Source organism: Callorhinchus milii, unplaced genomic scaffold (assembly GCF_018977255.1).
Source record: "Callorhinchus milii isolate IMCB2004 unplaced genomic scaffold, IMCB_Cmil_1.0 Scaffold31, whole genome shotgun sequence".
Taxonomy (NCBI): domain Eukaryota; kingdom Metazoa; phylum Chordata; class Chondrichthyes; order Chimaeriformes; family Callorhinchidae; genus Callorhinchus; species Callorhinchus milii.
In genome coordinates, this window is record NW_024704772.1 from 3,616,416 (window position 1) to 3,635,446 (window position 19,031).

At 49.9% G+C, this 19,031-nt stretch overlaps 2 protein-coding genes across 2 annotated transcripts in view; both read right to left on the reverse strand.

Annotated features, from left to right (window-relative positions):
- slc25a38b (solute carrier family 25 member 38b) overlaps positions 1 to 8,574 on the reverse strand; it is a 9,065-nt gene extending 491 nt beyond the window's left edge. The window contains exon 1 of the mRNA XM_007910142.2: positions 8,238 to 8,574. Within this exon, the coding sequence (XP_007908333.1) occupies positions 8,238 to 8,546 (309 nt within the window). The 5' untranslated portion in view covers positions 8,547 to 8,574. The remainder of the gene's footprint in view (positions 1 to 8,237) is intronic.
- Positions 1 to 19,031, reverse strand: part of LOC103189672 (myosin-9) — a 123,075-nt gene that overhangs the window by 19,263 nt on the left and 84,781 nt on the right. Inside the window, exons 24-34 of the mRNA XM_042344948.1 lie at positions 18,394 to 18,531; positions 17,370 to 17,493; positions 16,450 to 16,621; positions 15,645 to 15,857; positions 14,561 to 14,705; positions 13,160 to 13,366; positions 12,103 to 12,207; positions 11,682 to 11,834; positions 10,668 to 10,916; positions 9,979 to 10,191; positions 9,132 to 9,344 (exon numbers count right to left, since the gene is read on the reverse strand). Of these exons, the coding sequence (XP_042200882.1) occupies positions 9,132 to 9,344; positions 9,979 to 10,191; positions 10,668 to 10,916; positions 11,682 to 11,834; positions 12,103 to 12,207; positions 13,160 to 13,366; positions 14,561 to 14,705; positions 15,645 to 15,857; positions 16,450 to 16,621; positions 17,370 to 17,493; positions 18,394 to 18,531 (1,932 nt within the window). The remainder of the gene's footprint in view (positions 1 to 9,131; positions 9,345 to 9,978; positions 10,192 to 10,667; positions 10,917 to 11,681; positions 11,835 to 12,102; positions 12,208 to 13,159; positions 13,367 to 14,560; positions 14,706 to 15,644; positions 15,858 to 16,449; positions 16,622 to 17,369; positions 17,494 to 18,393; positions 18,532 to 19,031) is intronic.

Below are 19,031 nucleotides of genomic sequence, written 5' to 3' on the forward strand. Positions count from 1 at the left end.
AAATGAGCGGCTGGGTCGAGCGGCTTGATGAAGGGTGGGGCGAGGCCGTGGAGGGATTTGAACGCGCACAGACCTGTTTAACCAGCTGCCTTCTCTTCTCCTCGCTCTGCTCGTCCTTGCCGAGCAGGTCCCGATCAAACTGGGCCTTCATGGCCTGCAGGTTAACCTCTAGACGCAGTTTGGCGTCCTCCGTGGCCTGGAGCTCGTCTTCCAGTTCCTCCAGCTGGGTCTTCATCTCCTCCACCTGCTGGTCCAGGGCTCGCTTAGACTTCTCCAGCTCGTGCACCTACACGGGGAACAAACACATATTGATTGGTCAGGAGATGCCACTGCCCTGTGCTGCTCAGGCACCAGAACCACAAGAGCAGAAAGGAATACAATAATAATCCTCACATTTGATACAGTGCCTCATCACATCGTTGAGACAACTCAAAGCGCTTCACAGAACATATTGTGAAGTGGGGTGACTGTATTTTGTGGGCAAAACTTAGCAGCCAATTGCACACAGCAGCGTCCCACAAACAGTCGTGGATTGAGTGACCACATTTTGTGGGGGGAGGGAGGCGTGGGGTGAGAGAGGGGAGGGATTATTACACCTGGAAAGCGAACCGCCAATCAACTAACAATTGGGTCCTAGTATCTGCTAATGGATGTTGGATCCATTCAAATTTTCAAGACTGAGGTGAACAGATGTTTTTTAGATCAGGGTGTTAAGGGATATGGGGTAATTGCAGGTAATTGGAGTTAAGGTACAGATCAACCCCGATCTTATAAATGGCAGAACAGGCTCAAGCGGCTGATTGGTCTACTCCTGTTCCTATGTATCCATCATAGTATCCATCTACCCATAACCTATCCCAAACATGCGTCTTGGGGACCTATTCTAATCCCGGCACGTTTCCAGCTGCTCATTAACTTACACTCTTTCCAACATCGTCCTTGGAACTGACGAGATCCTCCATCTCGGCGCGGAGCTGCTTGTTCAGCCTCTCCAGCTCCTCCTTCTGCTCGATGGCTACCTCCAGGGCCCGGGCCAGCGCCAAGGACTTGGTCTCCTTCTCTCGGGCCTCGGCCTCAGCCCGGTCACGCTCCTCTGCGTATTTAGCTGAGATGCTCTTTTCCTCAGCCAGCATCTGAAACAACAGTGTGTGTTGAGAGGAGACCTGACACAGGCATTCAACGTGATCAGCAGTTACAATGAGGTACAGAGGTGGGAACTACTGCCAGCAGTTGGTCACTAGAAAATCAATTAAGGTCTCCGTAGAGACAGAGGTTAACGAAAAAAACAAATAAGACAGTTATTTAAACATGAAAGGCTCTACCAGAAGCACTGAAGCAAACAAATGAGAGAGATTTCTGTTAGGAATTAACACCTGGGGATACAATATATAGTTTGGGACACACATGTCAATCGACTGCCAGTTAGGTTGGTAGAAGGTGAACTGGATGGTCTTCTATCGCCAGCAAATTCTTATGTTCGAAGGACGTCACCTCCAATAAATCAGCGCTCGTCCAGCACTGTGTTAGTGTCAGGCTAAACAGAGTTTCAAGACATTGGGTTTGAACCCGCAAACTTGCCCTTCTCGACCCTGCACAATACACCACTCACCTGGTCAAACTTCTTCTGCTTCTTCTCCAGGCTGGAGACGATCTGGGTTTGGTGGTCGAGGTCGACAATCAGGTCGTCCAGCTCCTGCTGGAGCCGGGTCTTGGTCTTCTCCAGCTTGTCATAGGCCGCGACCTTCTCCTCGTGACGCTGGCACAAGCTCTCCAGGTCTTTCTGCAGTTTCTTCTTCACCTCCTCTGAGTGCTCCAGGGAGCCAAACCCATCGTCCATCCGCTTCTTGGTGTCGGTCAGCTGCAGAGGTCAGTCCAGAGTCAGAGAGGTAGAGTTAGGAGGGTGAGCGGAGGCACAGTCAAAGAGGAGAGTCTTGAGATGGGCCTTGAAGGAGGCAAAGGGACGAGCCAGGCGAAGGGACTGTGGGACGGAGTTGCAAAGGGGGGAGGCGGAGAGGCTGAAGGCCCGCCAATGGTGGAGCGGGCTGGGCGGGGGATGTGGAGCAGGCCGGAGCCTGCCAAGTGGAGAGATCTATATGGAATTAGCAAGTCACAGAGATATACTATAAAGAGATATGGCTGCGTGCATTACGTGGGCAAACGTGACAGCCAATATGCTACACCAATGTCCAACAACCAGCCGAGAAATTGGTGACCATAGGCAGATGGGGCCTCAGTTTAACGTCTCACTGAAGGACGGCAACTCTGTCAATCCACCCCCCGCCCCTAGCACTGCATTGGAGCATCAGCCTAGACTCTGAGTTCCAACTCCCGACTTGGGGGCTTGAACCCACAACTTCTGTCTCAGGGTGAAGAATGCTACCAACTGAGCCAGGCTTTGACACTATACTGTGATGTGCTATTGCAGAATGGGGCACCGGTCAACAGCAGGAAACTTTCACAACACACAAGACAATTTACATTCATAAAGTGCCTTTCACGTCGGGAGGACGTCTCAAAAGAGTTTCTTTCACAGTGGGGCTAGGAACCCGAGGCAGGGGTAGGAGCTGAAGAGGGGGGGTGAGGGGAAAGAGGGACAGAAGGTATCAGGAGAAGATTGGCTGACCTGGGTCTGCATGCCCTGGACCTGCTTGCCCAGGTTTCTCTTGGTTTCCTCCTCCTCCTCCAACTGCTCCCGCAGGGTGTTCATCTCCTCCTCCATGTGCCTCAGCTTGGTGCTCAAAGCCAGCTTCTGCCGAGTTTCCTCCTGAAGCAGCTCCTGTGGGAAAAGAACAAGGAGAAGGACATCAGCAAGAGATGTGAGCTGCGGATTTATGTATCCTTGGTGTAGGGTGACATCTCGGAGTGCATCAGTTAGATGCCAAGCAAAGGAGAACGGACCAGAGGCAAGGTCGACGAGGCAGGATTTAGAGGGATGAGGTGGAGGGATTATAGGCCGATGTCATCAGTTGAAAGGTTCATGCACTGTTGAATAAGCTTCATTCAAGTAAGTTTCATGCGCACCAACACGCCCTCCTTACACACACCTGGGTATCCTGCAGCTGGGACTCCAGCACGGAGTGGTCCTTGGTTATTTTAATGGACTTGCTCTCGGCGTGGTTCAGAAGCCCGCCCACAGAGTCCAACTCAGCCTGTACAGAGAAGAGAAGTGCAAGTTAGCAGACTGCGCGACACAACGGCAAGTCTGATCCATGGACAGATTCAAATCACAACCATAAACAAATTATTTATAGAGCTTTTAATGTCAAAAGGACGTCCCCAGGATGCTACATGTCTCTTCAGACAGAAGATATGGCTGAAATGATGTGGGATTTGCTTGAAAGGTCAATTAGTCTCAAAATTCCTGTGGAAAATTCCTAAATTATCTCTCAATTTGGAAAACAATAGAAATTTACATTTTTACAGCGCTTTCCTGATGGATGACGTCCCACGTCGCTGGACAGTCCAGGATTTGCAGCTGAGGTGGGGAGAACATGGCTGAAAGCACAGTCAAAGAGGAAGGTCTTAGGTGCACCATGAAGGAGGTGAGGGAAGGGACTCCAGGATGGAAGCCATTTTTAAGCAGTTCTTAAAAAGAATGGGCTTCCGGGTTCAGACTCAACCTTAAAAGAGTTTTCCACAATTCTACGCAATTTCACATTTTAAAGACAAAAGTAGTCCTGAGGTAGCCCTGTACAGCACAGAATGACTATGAATATCCAGTTTTATCTGGTGGTGGTGGTGATGGGTTTTTGGCCAGGGCACAGGGAGAAACTCTCTTCTCATTACATCACTTGGACCTTGGCTTCATGTCTCATTCGAAGGTCGGCACGTCCAACGATGCAGAGCTCCCCTCAGAACCACATTGGATTGTAAGATATTAAGCCAGGACTGAGTTCAAATTTGTGATGTAGAGCATGTGATACCTTCTGACTCAGGGGCTAGAGAGCTACTGACTGAGCCAGGCTGACAATTACCACTTCTGGGGGGAGGGAGTGGAATAATACAGTTTCCCATGATAGGTAGACGATATTCACTGCGATTGCTTGTTGCATGCTTCCGATTCAGCGTGTGAGGCCATGATCACTCCACTGGGAACCTACCTGAAGCTTGACCACCTTCTCGGCGAGCTCGGATCTGGTGCGCTCTCCCTCAGTGAATTTCAGCTGCACCTCCTGAAACTGAGAGTCCACCTTCTTGCGCTTGTGCTCGGATTCCCCTTTGCTCTGTATCAGACTCTTCACCTCTCCGGCCAGCTCGTTCCGTTCACTCTCCAGCGTCTGTTTGGCCTTTTCCAGGTTGGCTTTAATCTAGAGAGGAAACGACAAGTCAGTTTTAATCCCAACAATTTCCGTTTATACAGTGCCCTTCACACAAGATAGTGTCAGAGCACTGCTGGGGGGTTAGACACCGAACAAGGGAGAAGGGGGAGGTGACCGTAGGCACAGTTAAAGAGGTAATTCTTCAGGTGGGATTTAAAGCTTAGTAGAGGGGCGAGACCCAGAGATTGAGGTTAGGGGCATAGTGGTGGAAGGCACAGCCCTGGGGGGGGCTGGGGCGGCAGAGGAGTGGGTTAGGAGCAGCTCACAGATGTACGGCAGTACTGGGGTGTGAAGGGATTTGTGTGTGAGGGTGAGGATTGTGTAAAACAATCCTTTCAGACACAGGAAGCCAGTGGCGCTTGGCGAGGATTGGGGTGATGCGCGTGTGGAATTTGTCTCAGAAACCCCAGTGCCTTGCCCTGTCGTCATCCTCCTTTCGTTAATTGACCTTGGCCTCTCTACAGCGTAACTTTCCATACTGCACAACTCTCCGTGGGAAGAAATGCTTCCGCACCTCAGATATGGATTGCTTCATTGGCTGGTGTGTGGATATGAAGAAAGAACCTTGCAGTTTTTTAGGTCTCTGGAATACCAGTTTCCAAAACTGAATTTAATTTAGTTTCCAAAGTTCTGAAGCCTCTTTTCTTTACATTTTAAAATAAACGGTCCTAAGACTAAGAAGGTTTTTCAACTTCCAAGTAGTGTCCCAACAGCAAGCACCTGAGCGACACCAGCACAGACTGGTAGTGATAATAATAACCCTTGCATTTAATATAGCCTCTTATCACGTCATCGAGACGACTCAAAGCGCTTCACAGAATATCCTATAAAGTGTTGTGACTGTGTATTTTGTGGGCAAAACGCAGCAGCCAAACAGTCGTAGATTGAGTGACCAAATTATTATTATTATTATTGTTTTGAAGGGATTGTTACCCTTAGGAAAGCGATCCGCCAATCGACTGACAACCAGGTTCCTACTTATTGCTAGGGAAATAGAGGCGGGTGTGCGTGCGTGGAGTAAGGTAACTTGCCTAAGGTTTCGCTCCGATCTGACCAGTCTGGGAATCAAACCTGGGTTATTAAGAGTGATGGTCAGGCATTGTGCTTAGCATTGAGGCCAGCCAACACGGTGTGTTCATTATAACTGTCAACACCACCACAGACAGGACATAGCTCCACTTACCCTCCTGGACTGCTCCAACTGCTCAGAAAGCTCCTCCACCATCTGAGAGTGTTTCTGCCGCATTTCCTGGATCTGCACCTCATGGGTCTTGGCCTCCTCATCCAGAGCTTTCTTCATGTGACTCACCTCCTGCTCGCGTTTCGCTCTTCAACGGGAAATTTGAGGAAGTGGGAAAAGGAGAGAAAAATCACAAAGTAAAATCAATGCACGATTTATACAGCAAAGAAATCTTCTGTCAAAACGTCTCTATACTCAAAACGACTGGATGCTTCACTGTGAATCCCAAGGCGCTGGGGGTCGAGATCGGGGAGGATGGAGAGCAGGAGGGGGGAAAGAGGGTGATCGAAGGCACGGTCAAAGAAGAGGGATTTGAGATAGGTCTTGAAGGAGGCAAGGGAGGAGGCATTTAATACAAGGCCTTCAAAGCACTTCATAGTTAATTCCTGTCAAGTGACGTGACTATTTTGTCAAGTAATTTGCACACAGCGAGGTGACATAAACAGTGATTGACTAATTAGAATTCTTGCATTATCACATCTTTGAGACCTCTGAAAGCACTTCGCAGAATACACTGCAAAGTGAACTGACTGTGTACTTTTTCCGGGTGAAACACAGCAGCCAATTGCACACAAGAGTATCCCACAAACAGTCGTGGATTAAGTAACCAAACTCAAGTCCAATTACCCAATTGAGGATTCACCCTGCCCGGGAATCGAACCTGGATCCTCTTGCTTTCCAGGTGAGTGCTCGAACGACTGAACTACAGGTTCTGTCCTTGTAGCCTCTCACCCCGTTCTCAAAGTTTTAGACCATGCTCCATCTCATTCGTTCTATCCCTCTCACCATCCTACCCTGTATCATCCCAGCAAAGTAATTCTTTGGAACGGGCTCCCTTAGGGAGACGTTGAAGCAGAAAATGTAATCTGTTTCAAGAACAAATTAGATCAATTTCTGCTAAGAAATAATATCTCAGGATACAGGAAAAAAGTTTGGGACACGACATGTCAAGCGACTGCCAGGAGAATGGAACGCGAACTAGATGGACCTTGTTCTGGTTTCGTCAGCAAGTTCGTATGTTCATACCTGAGCTCTTGCTGAGCAGCTGTGGAGTCCAGGGTATCCTCCAGCTCAGTCTTCAACGCTTCCAGCTCCTCCCCAAGATCTCGTTTCTGTTTCTCAGCCTTGTTGCGAGAAGCTTTCTCTGAGTCCAGGTCCTCCTGGAGCTCGCTGATGTGAGACTCCAGCTCCCGGATCTTCTTCAGGGCACTGTTTTTATGTGAGGATTCCTCGTCTATTCTGTGGAACACACCAGGAAACAGTGAAGCCTCAAGTCAGACACCGTTTGGGGCCGGATTTGGCCAGACAGCTAAAGTAAATCTCTCATGTACAAAAAGGTTCAAAAAATAATAATCCTTGCTTTTGATATAGCGCCTTTATCATGCCATTGAGATGTCTCATAGTGATTCACAGAATATACTGTGAAGTGGATTGACTATGTATTTTTGGGACAAAATGCAACAGCCATTTGCGTTGCGGTTACACAGACTCTTAACACATACCAGACTAAATGTACATTGTGTGGCTCTCACGTCAGGACATCCCTACACAATGAGGTCACAAACAGACACAACAACAAAAAACAATTGCCTTCATTTAGCGCCTTTCACATTGAGAGGCCATCCCAGGGCGCTGGACAGTGAAGGGTTTGTACCAGAGCTGGAGGTTGGATTCAAGAGGGGTGGATGGGGGGCTTATTTGACCAACCGGGTGTCTGGCCCACACGGAAACCCATCACCGTTGCTTAAGAGTCTCCAAACCCAACTGAGAATTCCCCACATCCCCCCCCTGCACCTGGAAACCCCAGAGATAGATTGCTGGACTGGAATGCGCTCTCTCTCTCTCTCCCTGGAGGGACGCCCCTGTTTACCTAATTCCGGACAGTATTAGGCGCAGGTTGGCGAGAGCCAAGGCTTTGGGGGGTCCCAGAGTGTGTGTTGGGGTAACTGCTGGAGTCTAACCGGCTAAACCCACACATAGTTGGCCATTGATATCACTGTCTGGCAGCTTTCCCGCTGTGTGTCCAGCTCGGACCCCCCTCCCCGTTAGTTAGTTGGGGCTTTGGTTGTTAACAGGAGCTGAGGGGGAGGATTCCCTGTCCCCAGGGACTGGTCGGCCCTTCCAGGTCCTGCCCATGAGCCGGGCCGGGCTGTGCTGCCATCAGCAGTGAGTGCCCTGGGACACTGCAGCCCCTCCTGGCTCAAGAACCGGGGGCTAGAAACCGGCACAGAGGGGGGGCGTGGGGGGGCTCGAGAGAGAGAGAGAGAGACCGGCACAGAGGGGGGCTCGAGAGAGAGAGAGAGAGAGAGAGAGAGAGAGAGAGAGAGAGAGAGGCGCACAGAGGGGGGGCTCGAGAGAGAGACCGGACAGAGAGGGGGCTCTAGAGAGAGAGAGAGAGAGAGAGAGAGAGAGACTGGCACAGAGGGGGGCTCGAGAGAGAGACCAGCACAGAGGGGACGCTTGTTCCCTGACACTCCATTTGCCAAACATGTTCAGCTCCAAGGAGACCCCGATTGATGGTCAGGGTTAACCGGATCTGAGTGGGGGTTGTGATGGGAGGATAACCAAAGCCGCGGTGAAAGAGGAGGGTCTGGAAAGATGTGAGAGAGGGGGCGAGGCGGAGGGCCTCTGGGATGGAGTTCCCGAGGCTGACGGCTGATGGTGGAGCAGGGATGTACCTTGTAGATGAAGGTGACTGTGTGTGCGATGCCGGGGTAGGTGTGTGGCGACAGCTGCATGTGTGTCTTGATGACGTCTGCGGGCTGGGTGGCGAGAGAGGCCATCACCCCAGCAGCCAGGCCACAGCCAAAGCTCAGCAGAGGCACCATCACCGGGTCACATTGGTCTGAGACAAGAGAACAATAACCACAAGAAAACTCACACCATCTGCTCCGTAAACAACAGCAGCAGCACGTGGGGTAACGCCCCTCCCTCATGTGCGTAACGCCCCCTCCCTCACGTGGGGTAACAAGTTTGACGTAAATCATATTTTGCGTAAATCAGATTAAATGTATTTTCAATTTATAATAATAATCCTGGGGTTTGACCCGGTGCCTTATCAAGTCGCCAAGACGCCTCAAAGCGCTTCACTGTGAAGTATAGTGACTGTGGGTTTTGTCGCCGAAACGTGCCCAGCGACATCCCCACAGTCATGGATTGAGTGAACGCATTGTGTGGCTGTGGCGGTGGTTTTGGCTGTGGTTGTGGCGGTGGTTTTGGCGGTGGCGGTGGCTGTGGTTGTGGCAGTGGCTGTGGCTGTGGTTGTGGCAGTGGCTGTGGCTGTGGCTGTGGTTGTGGCTGTGGTTGTGGCTGTGGATGTGGCGGTGGCTGTGGCGGTGGTTTTGGCTGTGGCGGTGGTTGTGGCGGTGGTGGTTGTGGTTGTGGCGGTGGCTGTGGCTGTGGTTGCGGTGGCAGTGGCTGTGGTTGTGGCTGTGGCAGTGGTTTTGGCTGTGGTTGTGGCTGTGGCAGTGGTTTTGGCTGTGGTTGTTTGGCTGTGGTTAAATGAGCGGCTGGGTCGAGCGGCTTGGTGAAGGGTGGGGCGAGGCCGTGGAGGGATTTGAACGCGCACAGACCTGTTTAACTAGCTGCCTTCTCTTCTCCTCGCTCTGCTCGTCCTTGCCGAGCAGGTCCCGATCAAACTGGGCCTTCATGGCCTGCAGGTTAACCTCTAGACGCAGTTTGGCGTCCTCCGTGGCCTGGAGCTCGTCTTCCAGTTCCTCCAGCTGGGTCTTCATCTCCTCCACCTGCTGGTCCAGGGCTCGCTTAGACTTCTCCAGCTCGTGCACCTACACGGGGAACAAACACATATTGATTGGTCAGGAGATGCCACTGCCCTGTGCTGCTCAGGCACCAGAACCACAAGAGCAGAAAGGAATACAATAATAATCCTCACATTTGATACAGTGCCTCATCACATCGTTGAGACAACTCAAAGCGCTTCACAGAACATATTGTGAAGTGGGGTGACTGTATTTTGTGGGCAAAACTTAGCAGCCAATTGCACACAGCAGCGTCCCACAAACAGTCGTGGATTGAGTGACCACATTTTGTGGGGGGAGGGAGGCGTGGGGTGAGAGAGGGGAGGGATTATTACACCTGGAAAGCGAACCGCCAATCAACTAACAATTGGGTCCTAGTATCTGCTAATGGATGTTGGATCCATTCAAATTTTCAAGACTGAGGTGAACAGATGTTTTTTAGATCAGGGTGTTAAGGGATATGGGGTAATTGCAGGTAATTGGAGTTAAGGTACAGATCAACCCCGATCTTATAAATGGCAGAACAGGCTCAAGCGGCTGATTGGTCTACTCCTGTTCCTATGTATCCATCATAGTATCCATCTACCCATAACCTATCCCAAACATGCGTCTTGGGGACCTATTCTAATCCCGGCACGTTTCCAGCTGCTCATTAACTTACACTCTTTCCAACATCGTCCTTGGAACTGACGAGATCCTCCATCTCGGCGCGGAGCTGCTTGTTCAGCCTCTCCAGCTCCTCCTTCTGCTCGATGGCTACCTCCAGGGCCCGGGCCAGCGCCAAGGACTTGGTCTCCTTCTCTCGGGCCTCGGCCTCAGCCCGGTCACGCTCCTCTGCGTATTTAGCTGAGATGCTCTTTTCCTCAGCCAGCATCTGAAACAACAGTGTGTGTTGAGAGGAGACCTGACACAGGCATTCAACGTGATCAGCAGTTACAATGAGGTACAGAGGTGGGAACTACTGCCAGCAGTTGGTCACTAGAAAATCAATTAAGGTCTCCGTAGAGACAGAGGTTAACGAAAAAAACAAATAAGACAGTTATTTAAACATGAAAGGCTCTACCAGAAGCACTGAAGCAAACAAATGAGAGAGATTTCTGTTAGGAATTAACACCTGGGGATACAATATATAGTTTGGGACACACATGTCAATCGACTGCCAGTTAGGTTGGTAGAAGGTGAACTGGATGGTCTTCTATCGCCAGCAAATTCTTATGTTCGAAGGACGTCACCTCCAATAAATCAGCGCTCGTCCAGCACTGTGTTAGTGTCAGGCTAAACAGAGTTTCAAGACATTGGGTTTGAACCCGCAAACTTGCCCTTCTCGACCCTGCACAATACACCACTCACCTGGTCAAACTTCTTCTGCTTCTTCTCCAGGCTGGAGACGATCTGGGTTTGGTGGTCGAGGTCGACAATCAGGTCGTCCAGCTCCTGCTGGAGCCGGGTCTTGGTCTTCTCCAGCTTGTCATAGGCCGCGACCTTCTCCTCGTGACGCTGGCACAAGCTCTCCAGGTCTTTCTGCAGTTTCTTCTTCACCTCCTCTGAGTGCTCCAGGGAGCCAAACCCATCGTCCATCCGCTTCTTGGTGTCGGTCAGCTGCAGAGGTCAGTCCAGAGTCAGAGAGGTAGAGTTAGGAGGGTGAGCGGAGGCACAGTCAAAGAGGAGAGTCTTGAGATGGGCCTTGAAGGAGGCAAAGGGACGGGCCAGGCGAAGGGACTGTGGGACGGAGTTGCAAAGGGGGGAGGCGGAGAGGCTGAAGGCCCGCCAATGGTGGAGCGGGCTGGGCGGGGGATGTGGAGCAGGCCGGAGCCTGCCAAGTGGAGAGATCTATATGGAATTAGCAAGTCACAGAGATATACTATAAAGAGATATGGCTGCGTGCATTACGTGGGCAAACGTGACAGCCAATATGCTACACCAATGTCCAACAACCAGCCGAGAAATTGGTGACCATAGGCAGATGGGGCCTCAGTTTAACGTCTCACTGAAGGACGGCAACTCTGTCAATCCACCCCCCGCCCCTAGCACTGCATTGGAGCATCAGCCTAGACTCTGAGTTCCAACTCCCGACTTGGGGGCTTGAACCCACAACTTCTGTCTCAGGGTGAAGAATGCTACCAACTGAGCCAGGCTTTGACACTATACTGTGATGTGCTATTGCAGAATGGGGCACCGGTCAACAGCAGGAAACTTTCACAACACACAAGACAATTTACATTCATAAAGTGCCTTTCACGTCGGGAGGACGTCTCAAAAGAGTTTCTTTCACAGTGGGGCTAGGAACCCGAGGCAGGGGTAGGAGCTGAAGAGGGGGGGTGAGGGGAAAGAGGGACAGAAGGTATCAGGAGAAGATTGGCTGACCTGGGTCTGCATGCCCTGGACCTGCTTGCCCAGGTTTCTCTTGGTTTCCTCCTCCTCCTCCAACTGCTCCCGCAGGGTGTTCATCTCCTCCTCCATGTGCCTCAGCTTGGTGCTCAAAGCCAGCTTCTGCCGAGTTTCCTCCTGAAGCAGCTCCTGTGGGAAAAGAACAAGGAGAAGGACATCAGCAAGAGATGTGAGCTGCGGATTTATGTATCCTTGGTGTAGGGTGACATCTCGGAGTGCATCAGTTAGATGCCAAGCAAAGGAGAACGGACCAGAGGCAAGGTCGACGAGGCAGGATTTAGAGGGATGAGGTGGAGGGATTATAGGCCGATGTCATCAGTTGAAAGGTTCATGCACTGTTGAATAAGCTTCATTCAAGTAAGTTTCATGCGCACCAACACGCCCTCCTTACACACACCTGGGTATCCTGCAGCTGGGACTCCAGCACGGAGTGGTCCTTGGTTATTTTAATGGACTTGCTCTCGGCGTGGTTCAGAAGCCCGCCCACAGAGTCCAACTCAGCCTGTACAGAGAAGAGAAGTGCAAGTTAGCAGACTGCGCGACACAACGGCAAGTCTGATCCATGGACAGATTCAAATCACAACCATAAACAAATTATTTATAGAGCTTTTAATGTCAAAAGGACGTCCCCAGGATGCTACATGTCTCTTCAGACAGAAGATATGGCTGAAATGATGTGGGATTTGCTTGAAAGGTCAATTAGTCTCAAAATTCCTGTGGAAAATTCCTAAATTATCTCTCAATTTGGAAAACAATAGAAATTTACATTTTTACAGCGCTTTCCTGATGGATGACGTCCCACGTCGCTGGACAGTCCAGGATTTGCAGCTGAGGTGGGGAGAACATGGCTGAAAGCACAGTCAAAGAGGAAGGTCTTAGGTGCACCATGAAGGAGGTGAGGGAAGGGACTCCAGGATGGAAGCCATTTTTAAGCAGTTCTTAAAAAGAATGGGCTTCCGGGTTCAGACTCAACCTTAAAAGAGTTTTCCACAATTCTACGCAATTTCACATTTTAAAGACAAAAGTAGTCCTGAGGTAGCCCTGTACAGCACAGAATGACTATGAATATCCAGTTTTATCTGGTGGTGGTGGTGATGGGTTTTTGGCCAGGGCACAGGGAGAAACTCTCTTCTCATTACATCACTTGGACCTTGGCTTCATGTCTCATTCGAAGGTCGGCACGTCCAACGATGCAGAGCTCCCCTCAGAACCACATTGGATTGTAAGATATTAAGCCAGGACTGAGTTCAAATTTGTGATGTAGAGCATGTGATACCTTCTGACTCAGGGGCTAGAGAGCTACTGACTGAGCCAGGCTGACAATTACCACTTCTGGGGGGGAGGGAGTGGAATAATACAGTTTCCCATGATAGGTAGACGATATTCACTGCGATTGCTTGTTGCATGCTTCCGATTCAGCGTGTGAGGCCATGATCACTCCACTGGGAACCTACCTGAAGCTTGACCACCTTCTCGGCGAGCTCGGATCTGGTGCGCTCTCCCTCAGTGAATTTCAGCTGCACCTCCTGAAACTGAGAGTCCACCTTCTTGCGCTTGTGCTCGGATTCCCCTTTGCTCTGTATCAGACTCTTCACCTCTCCGGCCAGCTCGTTCCGTTCACTCTCCAGCGTCTGTTTGGCCTTTTCCAGGTTGGCTTTAATCTAGAGAGGAAACGACAAGTCAGTTTTAATCCCAACAATTTCCGTTTATACAGTGCCCTTCACACAAGATAGTGTCAGAGCACTGCTGGGGGGTTAGACACCGAACAAGGGAGAAGGGGGAGGTGACCGTAGGCACAGTTAAAGAGGTAATTCTTCAGGTGGGATTTAAAGCTTAGTAGAGGGGGCGAGACCCAGAGATTGAGGTTAGGGGCATAGTGGTGGAAGGCACAGCCCTGGGGGGGGCTGGGGCGGCAGAGGAGTGGGTTAGGAGCAGCTCACAGATGTACGGCAGTACTGGGGTGTGAAGGGATTTGTGTGTGAGGGTGAGGATTGTGTAAAACAATCCTTTCAGACACAGGAAGCCAGTGGCGCTTGGCGAGGATTGGGGTGATGCGCGTGTGGAATTTGTCTCAGAAACCCCAGTGCCTTGCCCTGTCGTCATCCTCCTTTCGTTAATTGACCTTGGCCTCTCTACAGCGTAACTTTCCATACTGCACAACTCTCCGTGGGAAGAAATGCTTCCGCACCTCAGATATGGATTGCTTCATTGGCTGGTGTGTGGATATGAAGAAAGAACCTTGCAGTTTTTTAGGTCTCTGGAATACCAGTTTCCAAAACTGAATTTAATTTAGTTTCCAAAGTTCTGAAGCCTCTTTTCTTTACATTTTAAAATAAACGGTCCTAAGACTAAGAAGGTTTTTCAACTTCCAAGTAGTGTCCCAACAGCAAGCACCTGAGCGACACCAGCACAGACTGGATAGTGATAATAATAACCCTTGCATTTAATATAGCCTCTTATCACGTCATCGAGACGACTCAAAGCGCTTCACAGAATATCCTATAAAGTGTTGTGACTGTGTATTTTGTGGGCAAAACGCAGCAGCCAAACAGTCGTAGATTGAGTGACCAAATTATTATTATTATTATTGTTTTGAAGGGATTGTTACCCTTAGGAAAGCGATCCGCCAATCGACTGACCAGGTTCCTACTTATTGCTAGGGAAATAGAGGCGGGTGTGCGTGCGTGGAGTAAGGTAACTTGCCTAAGGTTTCGCTCCGATCTGACCAGTCTGGGAATCAAACCTGGGTTATTAAGAGTGATGGTCAGGCATTGTGCTTAGCATTGAGGCCAGCCAACACGGTGTGTTCATTATAACTGTCAACACCACCACAGACAGGACATAGCTCCACTTACCCTCCTGGACTGCTCCAACTGCTCAGAAAGCTCCTCCACCATCTGAGAGTGTTTCTGCCGCATTTCCTGGATCTGCACCTCATGGGTCTTGGCCTCCTCATCCAGAGCTTTCTTCATGTGACTCACCTCCTGCTCGCGTTTCGCTCTTCAACGGGAAATTTGAGGAAGTGGGAAAAGGAGAGAAAAATCACAAAGTAAAATCAATGCACGATTTATACAGCAAAGAAATCTTCTGTCAAAACGTCTCTATACTCAAAACTGACTGGATGCTTCACTGTGAATCCCAAGGCGCTGGGGGTCGAGATCGGGGAGGATGGAGAGCAGGAGGGGGGAAAGAGGGTGATCGAAGGCACGGTCAAAGAAGAGGGATTTGAGATAGGTCTTGAAGGAGGCAAGGGAGGAGGCATTTAATACAAGGCCTTCAAAGCACTTCATAGTTAATTCCTGTCAAGTGACGTGACTATTTTGTCAAGTAATTTGCACACAGCGAGGTGACATAAACAGTGATTGACTAATTAGAATTCTTGCATTATCACATCTTTGAGACCTCTGAAAGCACTTCGCAGAATACACTGCAAAGTGAACTGACTGTGTACTTTTTCCGGGTGAAACACAGCAGCCAATTGCACACAAGAGTATCCCACAAACAGTCGTGGATTAAGTGACCAAACTCAAGTCCAATTACCCAATTGAGGATTCACCCTGCCCGGGAATCGAACCTGGGTCCTCTTGCTTTCCAGGTGAGTGCTCGAACGACTGAACTACAGGTTCTGTCCTTGTAGCCTCTCACCCCGTTCTCAAAGTTTTAGACCATGCTCCATCTCATTCGTTCTATCCCTCTCACCATCCTACCCTGTATCATCCCAGCAAAGTAATTCTTTGGAACGGGCTCCCTTAGGGAGACGTTGAAGCAGAAAATGTAATCTGTTTCAAGAACAAATTAGATCAATTTCTGCTAAGAAATAATATCTCAGGATACAGGAAAAAAGTTTGGGACACGACATGTCAAGCGACTGCCAGGAGAATGGAACGCGAACTAGATGGACCTTGTTCTGGTTTCGTCAGCAAGTTCGTATGTTCATACCTGAGCTCTTGCTGAGCAGCTGTGGAGTCCAGGGTATCCTCCAGCTCAGTCTTCAACGCTTCCAGCTCCTCCCCAAGATCTCGTTTCTGTTTCTCAGCCTTGTTGCGAGAAGCTTTCTCTGAGTCCAGGTCCTCCTGGAGCTCGCTGATGTGAGACTCCAGCTCCCGGATCTTCTTCAGGGCACTGTTTTTATGTGAGGATTCCTCGTCTATTCTGTGGAACACACCAGGAAACAGTGAAGCCTCAAGTCAGACACCGTTTGGGGCCGGATTTGGCCAGACAGCTAAAGTAAATCTCTCATGTACAAAAAGGTTCAAAAAATAATAATCCTTGCTTTTGATATAGCGCCTTTATCATGCCATTGAGATGTCTCATAGTGATTCACAGAATATACTGTGAAGTGGATTGACTATGTATTTTTGGGACAAAATGCAACAGCCAATTGCTCTCAGCCGTGTCCCAAAGACAGCCGTGCATTGAATGACCAACTTAAATTTGTTTTGAGGCATTAATACCACAGAAAGCGATCCGCCAATCGACTAATAACTGGGCTCCTAATTACTGCTAGGTAAACAGAGGTGTGTGGCGTAAGGAAACTTGCCTAAGGTTTCATCCTGCCCGGGAATCGAACCCAATTCCTTTCGTTTGTGAGGCAAGTGCTCTAACCAATACTTTAGAGGACTCCAAATGCACTGGTGTGCTGCTTACAGTCATACAAGAACTCTCCATCCCCCTCAATACACCTCACTTATTTACAGTCAGTATACTCATTGTAGCTCACTGCGACTTGGGGGTGAATAATTACCTGGCCAGGGCTGCCTGCAGTTCCTCCTCTTTCTTTGCCAGCTGAACTTTGAGCTCCGCAATCTGCTGCTGCAGCTCTGTGATCTGATCGTGCAGATCTGTTGAGTCACCCTCCAGCTTGCGCCGAGTCTTCTCCAGCTCTTGTCGCTGCTTCTCCTCCCGTCTCAGACGGTCTGTGCAGCGAGAGAGAGCGCGAGACTTTTATATTGACATGCTGAAAACACGCCCGGGTAAACACCACACACACCGGGAGATGGGCTGGTGAGAGGGCTGAGCCACCTTGGGGTGTGATTTACAGAGATGAGAGGCTGGCTACCTGTGGCCTGGACACCAGTAACCCAGGCTGGAGAAAAAGCTACGCTGGCCACTCCACATCACTATGCAACAGCTTCCAGCGCGCTTTCACATGATGAAGCAGGTTACAGAGATGCTGGAGTTCACCAATGGTGAACATGCAAAGAAAAGGATGTTGATAGACACCCCAATACAGCCCACACCAACTTCCATCATGTGCTATGAACAGTCAATAAAGTCAACCCTGACGACGATACAACTGAGGAGAGGAAAGATGACTGAAAGCTTGGCCAAAGAGGTGGGTCTTCGGATGGAGCTTGAACAAGGAGCGAGGTAGCAAGTTGGAGGGTTTCTGGGATCAGGTTACAGAGCATGAGGGTTGAACTGTTAAATCCCACTCTCTGATGGTGGGGACTGAGCGAAGGGATTAGCTGTGTCAGTCGGGTGAGCTCAGTCTGGGATTATTACCCCAGCTACACTGGCTCGGCTCAGACCCTTGGAGCCGAACAGCCAGTGTAGGAAGCACGAGAGAGGCAGACTCCCAGTCTTTCAGAGTAAGTTTACATTAGACTGAGGTTATTGAGGGCTCTGTGCAATGCGGGAAGCCAGTTCTCATATTCACTGTACCTTCTAAGTCTGTAATCATGGTTTCGTGCTTGGCCTTGAGCTTGGCCAGGCTTTTGGACTTCTCTTCCTCTTCTGCCAGGTTGGTTGTGAACTCAGCAATTCTGTCTTCCATCAGCTTCTTTTCCTGTGGATGCACACACACACACCCCGAGATGAAGAAACATCAACAAATGACATTTACTCCGCGCCTTTCACGCTGAGAGGATATCCCAAGAACTCTGCCTCTCATGTCCTCTCTCACTGCGAACCTATCACCCTCATCTTCGTATGGCTACCCAGCCCAAATTTAAAATCTTCTCCCTCACAGTTGATTCCCTCCGGCACCTCACTCCACCACCTTATTCATAGATTCATAGATTCATAGAATATTACGGCACAGAAGGAGGCCATTCGGCCCATCGAGTCTGTGCCGGCTCTTTGACAGAGCAAGTCACTTTCACTAACCCCAATCACCAGCTTTCTCCCCATAACCCTGCAAACCTGTCTTCAACCCTATTGCCCGCCTCTTCATGGGCAACTTTCCCCCACCCCCTCCCCACCACCACTCTAAGCTGCCGCCAGCCCCAGCTCGGACTCCCAGTCAGCTTCGAGATGACCACTGGCTGGCACACAGATTTAAGATAATCGGCAAAAGAGGGCAAATGAGGAGACTTTTTTTGACAGAGAGTTGTTGCGGTCTGGAATGCACAGCCTGAAAGTGCGGTAAAAACAGACTCAATAACAACTCTCAAATAAGAATTGGATAGGTACTTGAAAAAAAAATTTGCAGGGATATGGGGAAAGAGCAGGGGGGTGGGACTGATTGGGTAGCTCTTCCAAAGAGCCAGCACAGGCATCATGGGCCAAATGGCCTCCTTCTGTGCTGTAATACTCTATTTTCTGCTGACATGAAGGGCATCAGGTAAACGTAGGCTGTTGAACTGTTAATGGTGAAATCTTGCTGCGCAGGGATTAGCAGCTGGGGTTACGAGATGTTCCTCGAGTGTACCTGTATGCAGCAGAGAGATAAGGTGCGGGTCGGTACCTTGGATAGCTTGGTGTTATGGTCTTCCATGACCAAGATATCGTCTTCTGTCTTCTTCAGCTTGGCCTCAGCTGTCACCTTTTCCAGCTGTAGTTTCTGCCGAGCTGCCTCCTCTTCCTCCAGCTGCTCCTCCAGTTCCTGAGATAACAACAAGCCTTCAGCTTCAGAGATACAACGCTATTTAGAGTTAGCGCCTCTCACATCAGGACGACGCCTGAGAGAGCTCGACATTATTGGCGACGACTGCTGTAAAGTCTAAGTAAATCTTTGACCACGTGGGGGAAATCCTCCCAGTCATTCTAACCAATTCATTTTCAGCTTCAACAAGCAGTGAGGCCCAGAGGCAGCTGTAGGAGCCTGGCTCAGGAACCAGATTGGAGACCGTCACAGAGGGTGGGCTCGATTCTGACATTCTGGAGTCCTGTAGCTCAGTGGTTAGAGCACTCGCTTTGCAAGTGCACCTGAGTTCAATTCCCGGCAGGTCAGGGCGAAACCTTGGGCAAGTTTCCTTACCCCATACAGAGCCTAATAATAATCCCTCCAAAAACCAAAAACAATAATAAATTGGTCACTTTCAATCTATGACTGTTTGTGGGACATTGCTGTGCGCCCACAAATATACAGTCAATTCACTTTAC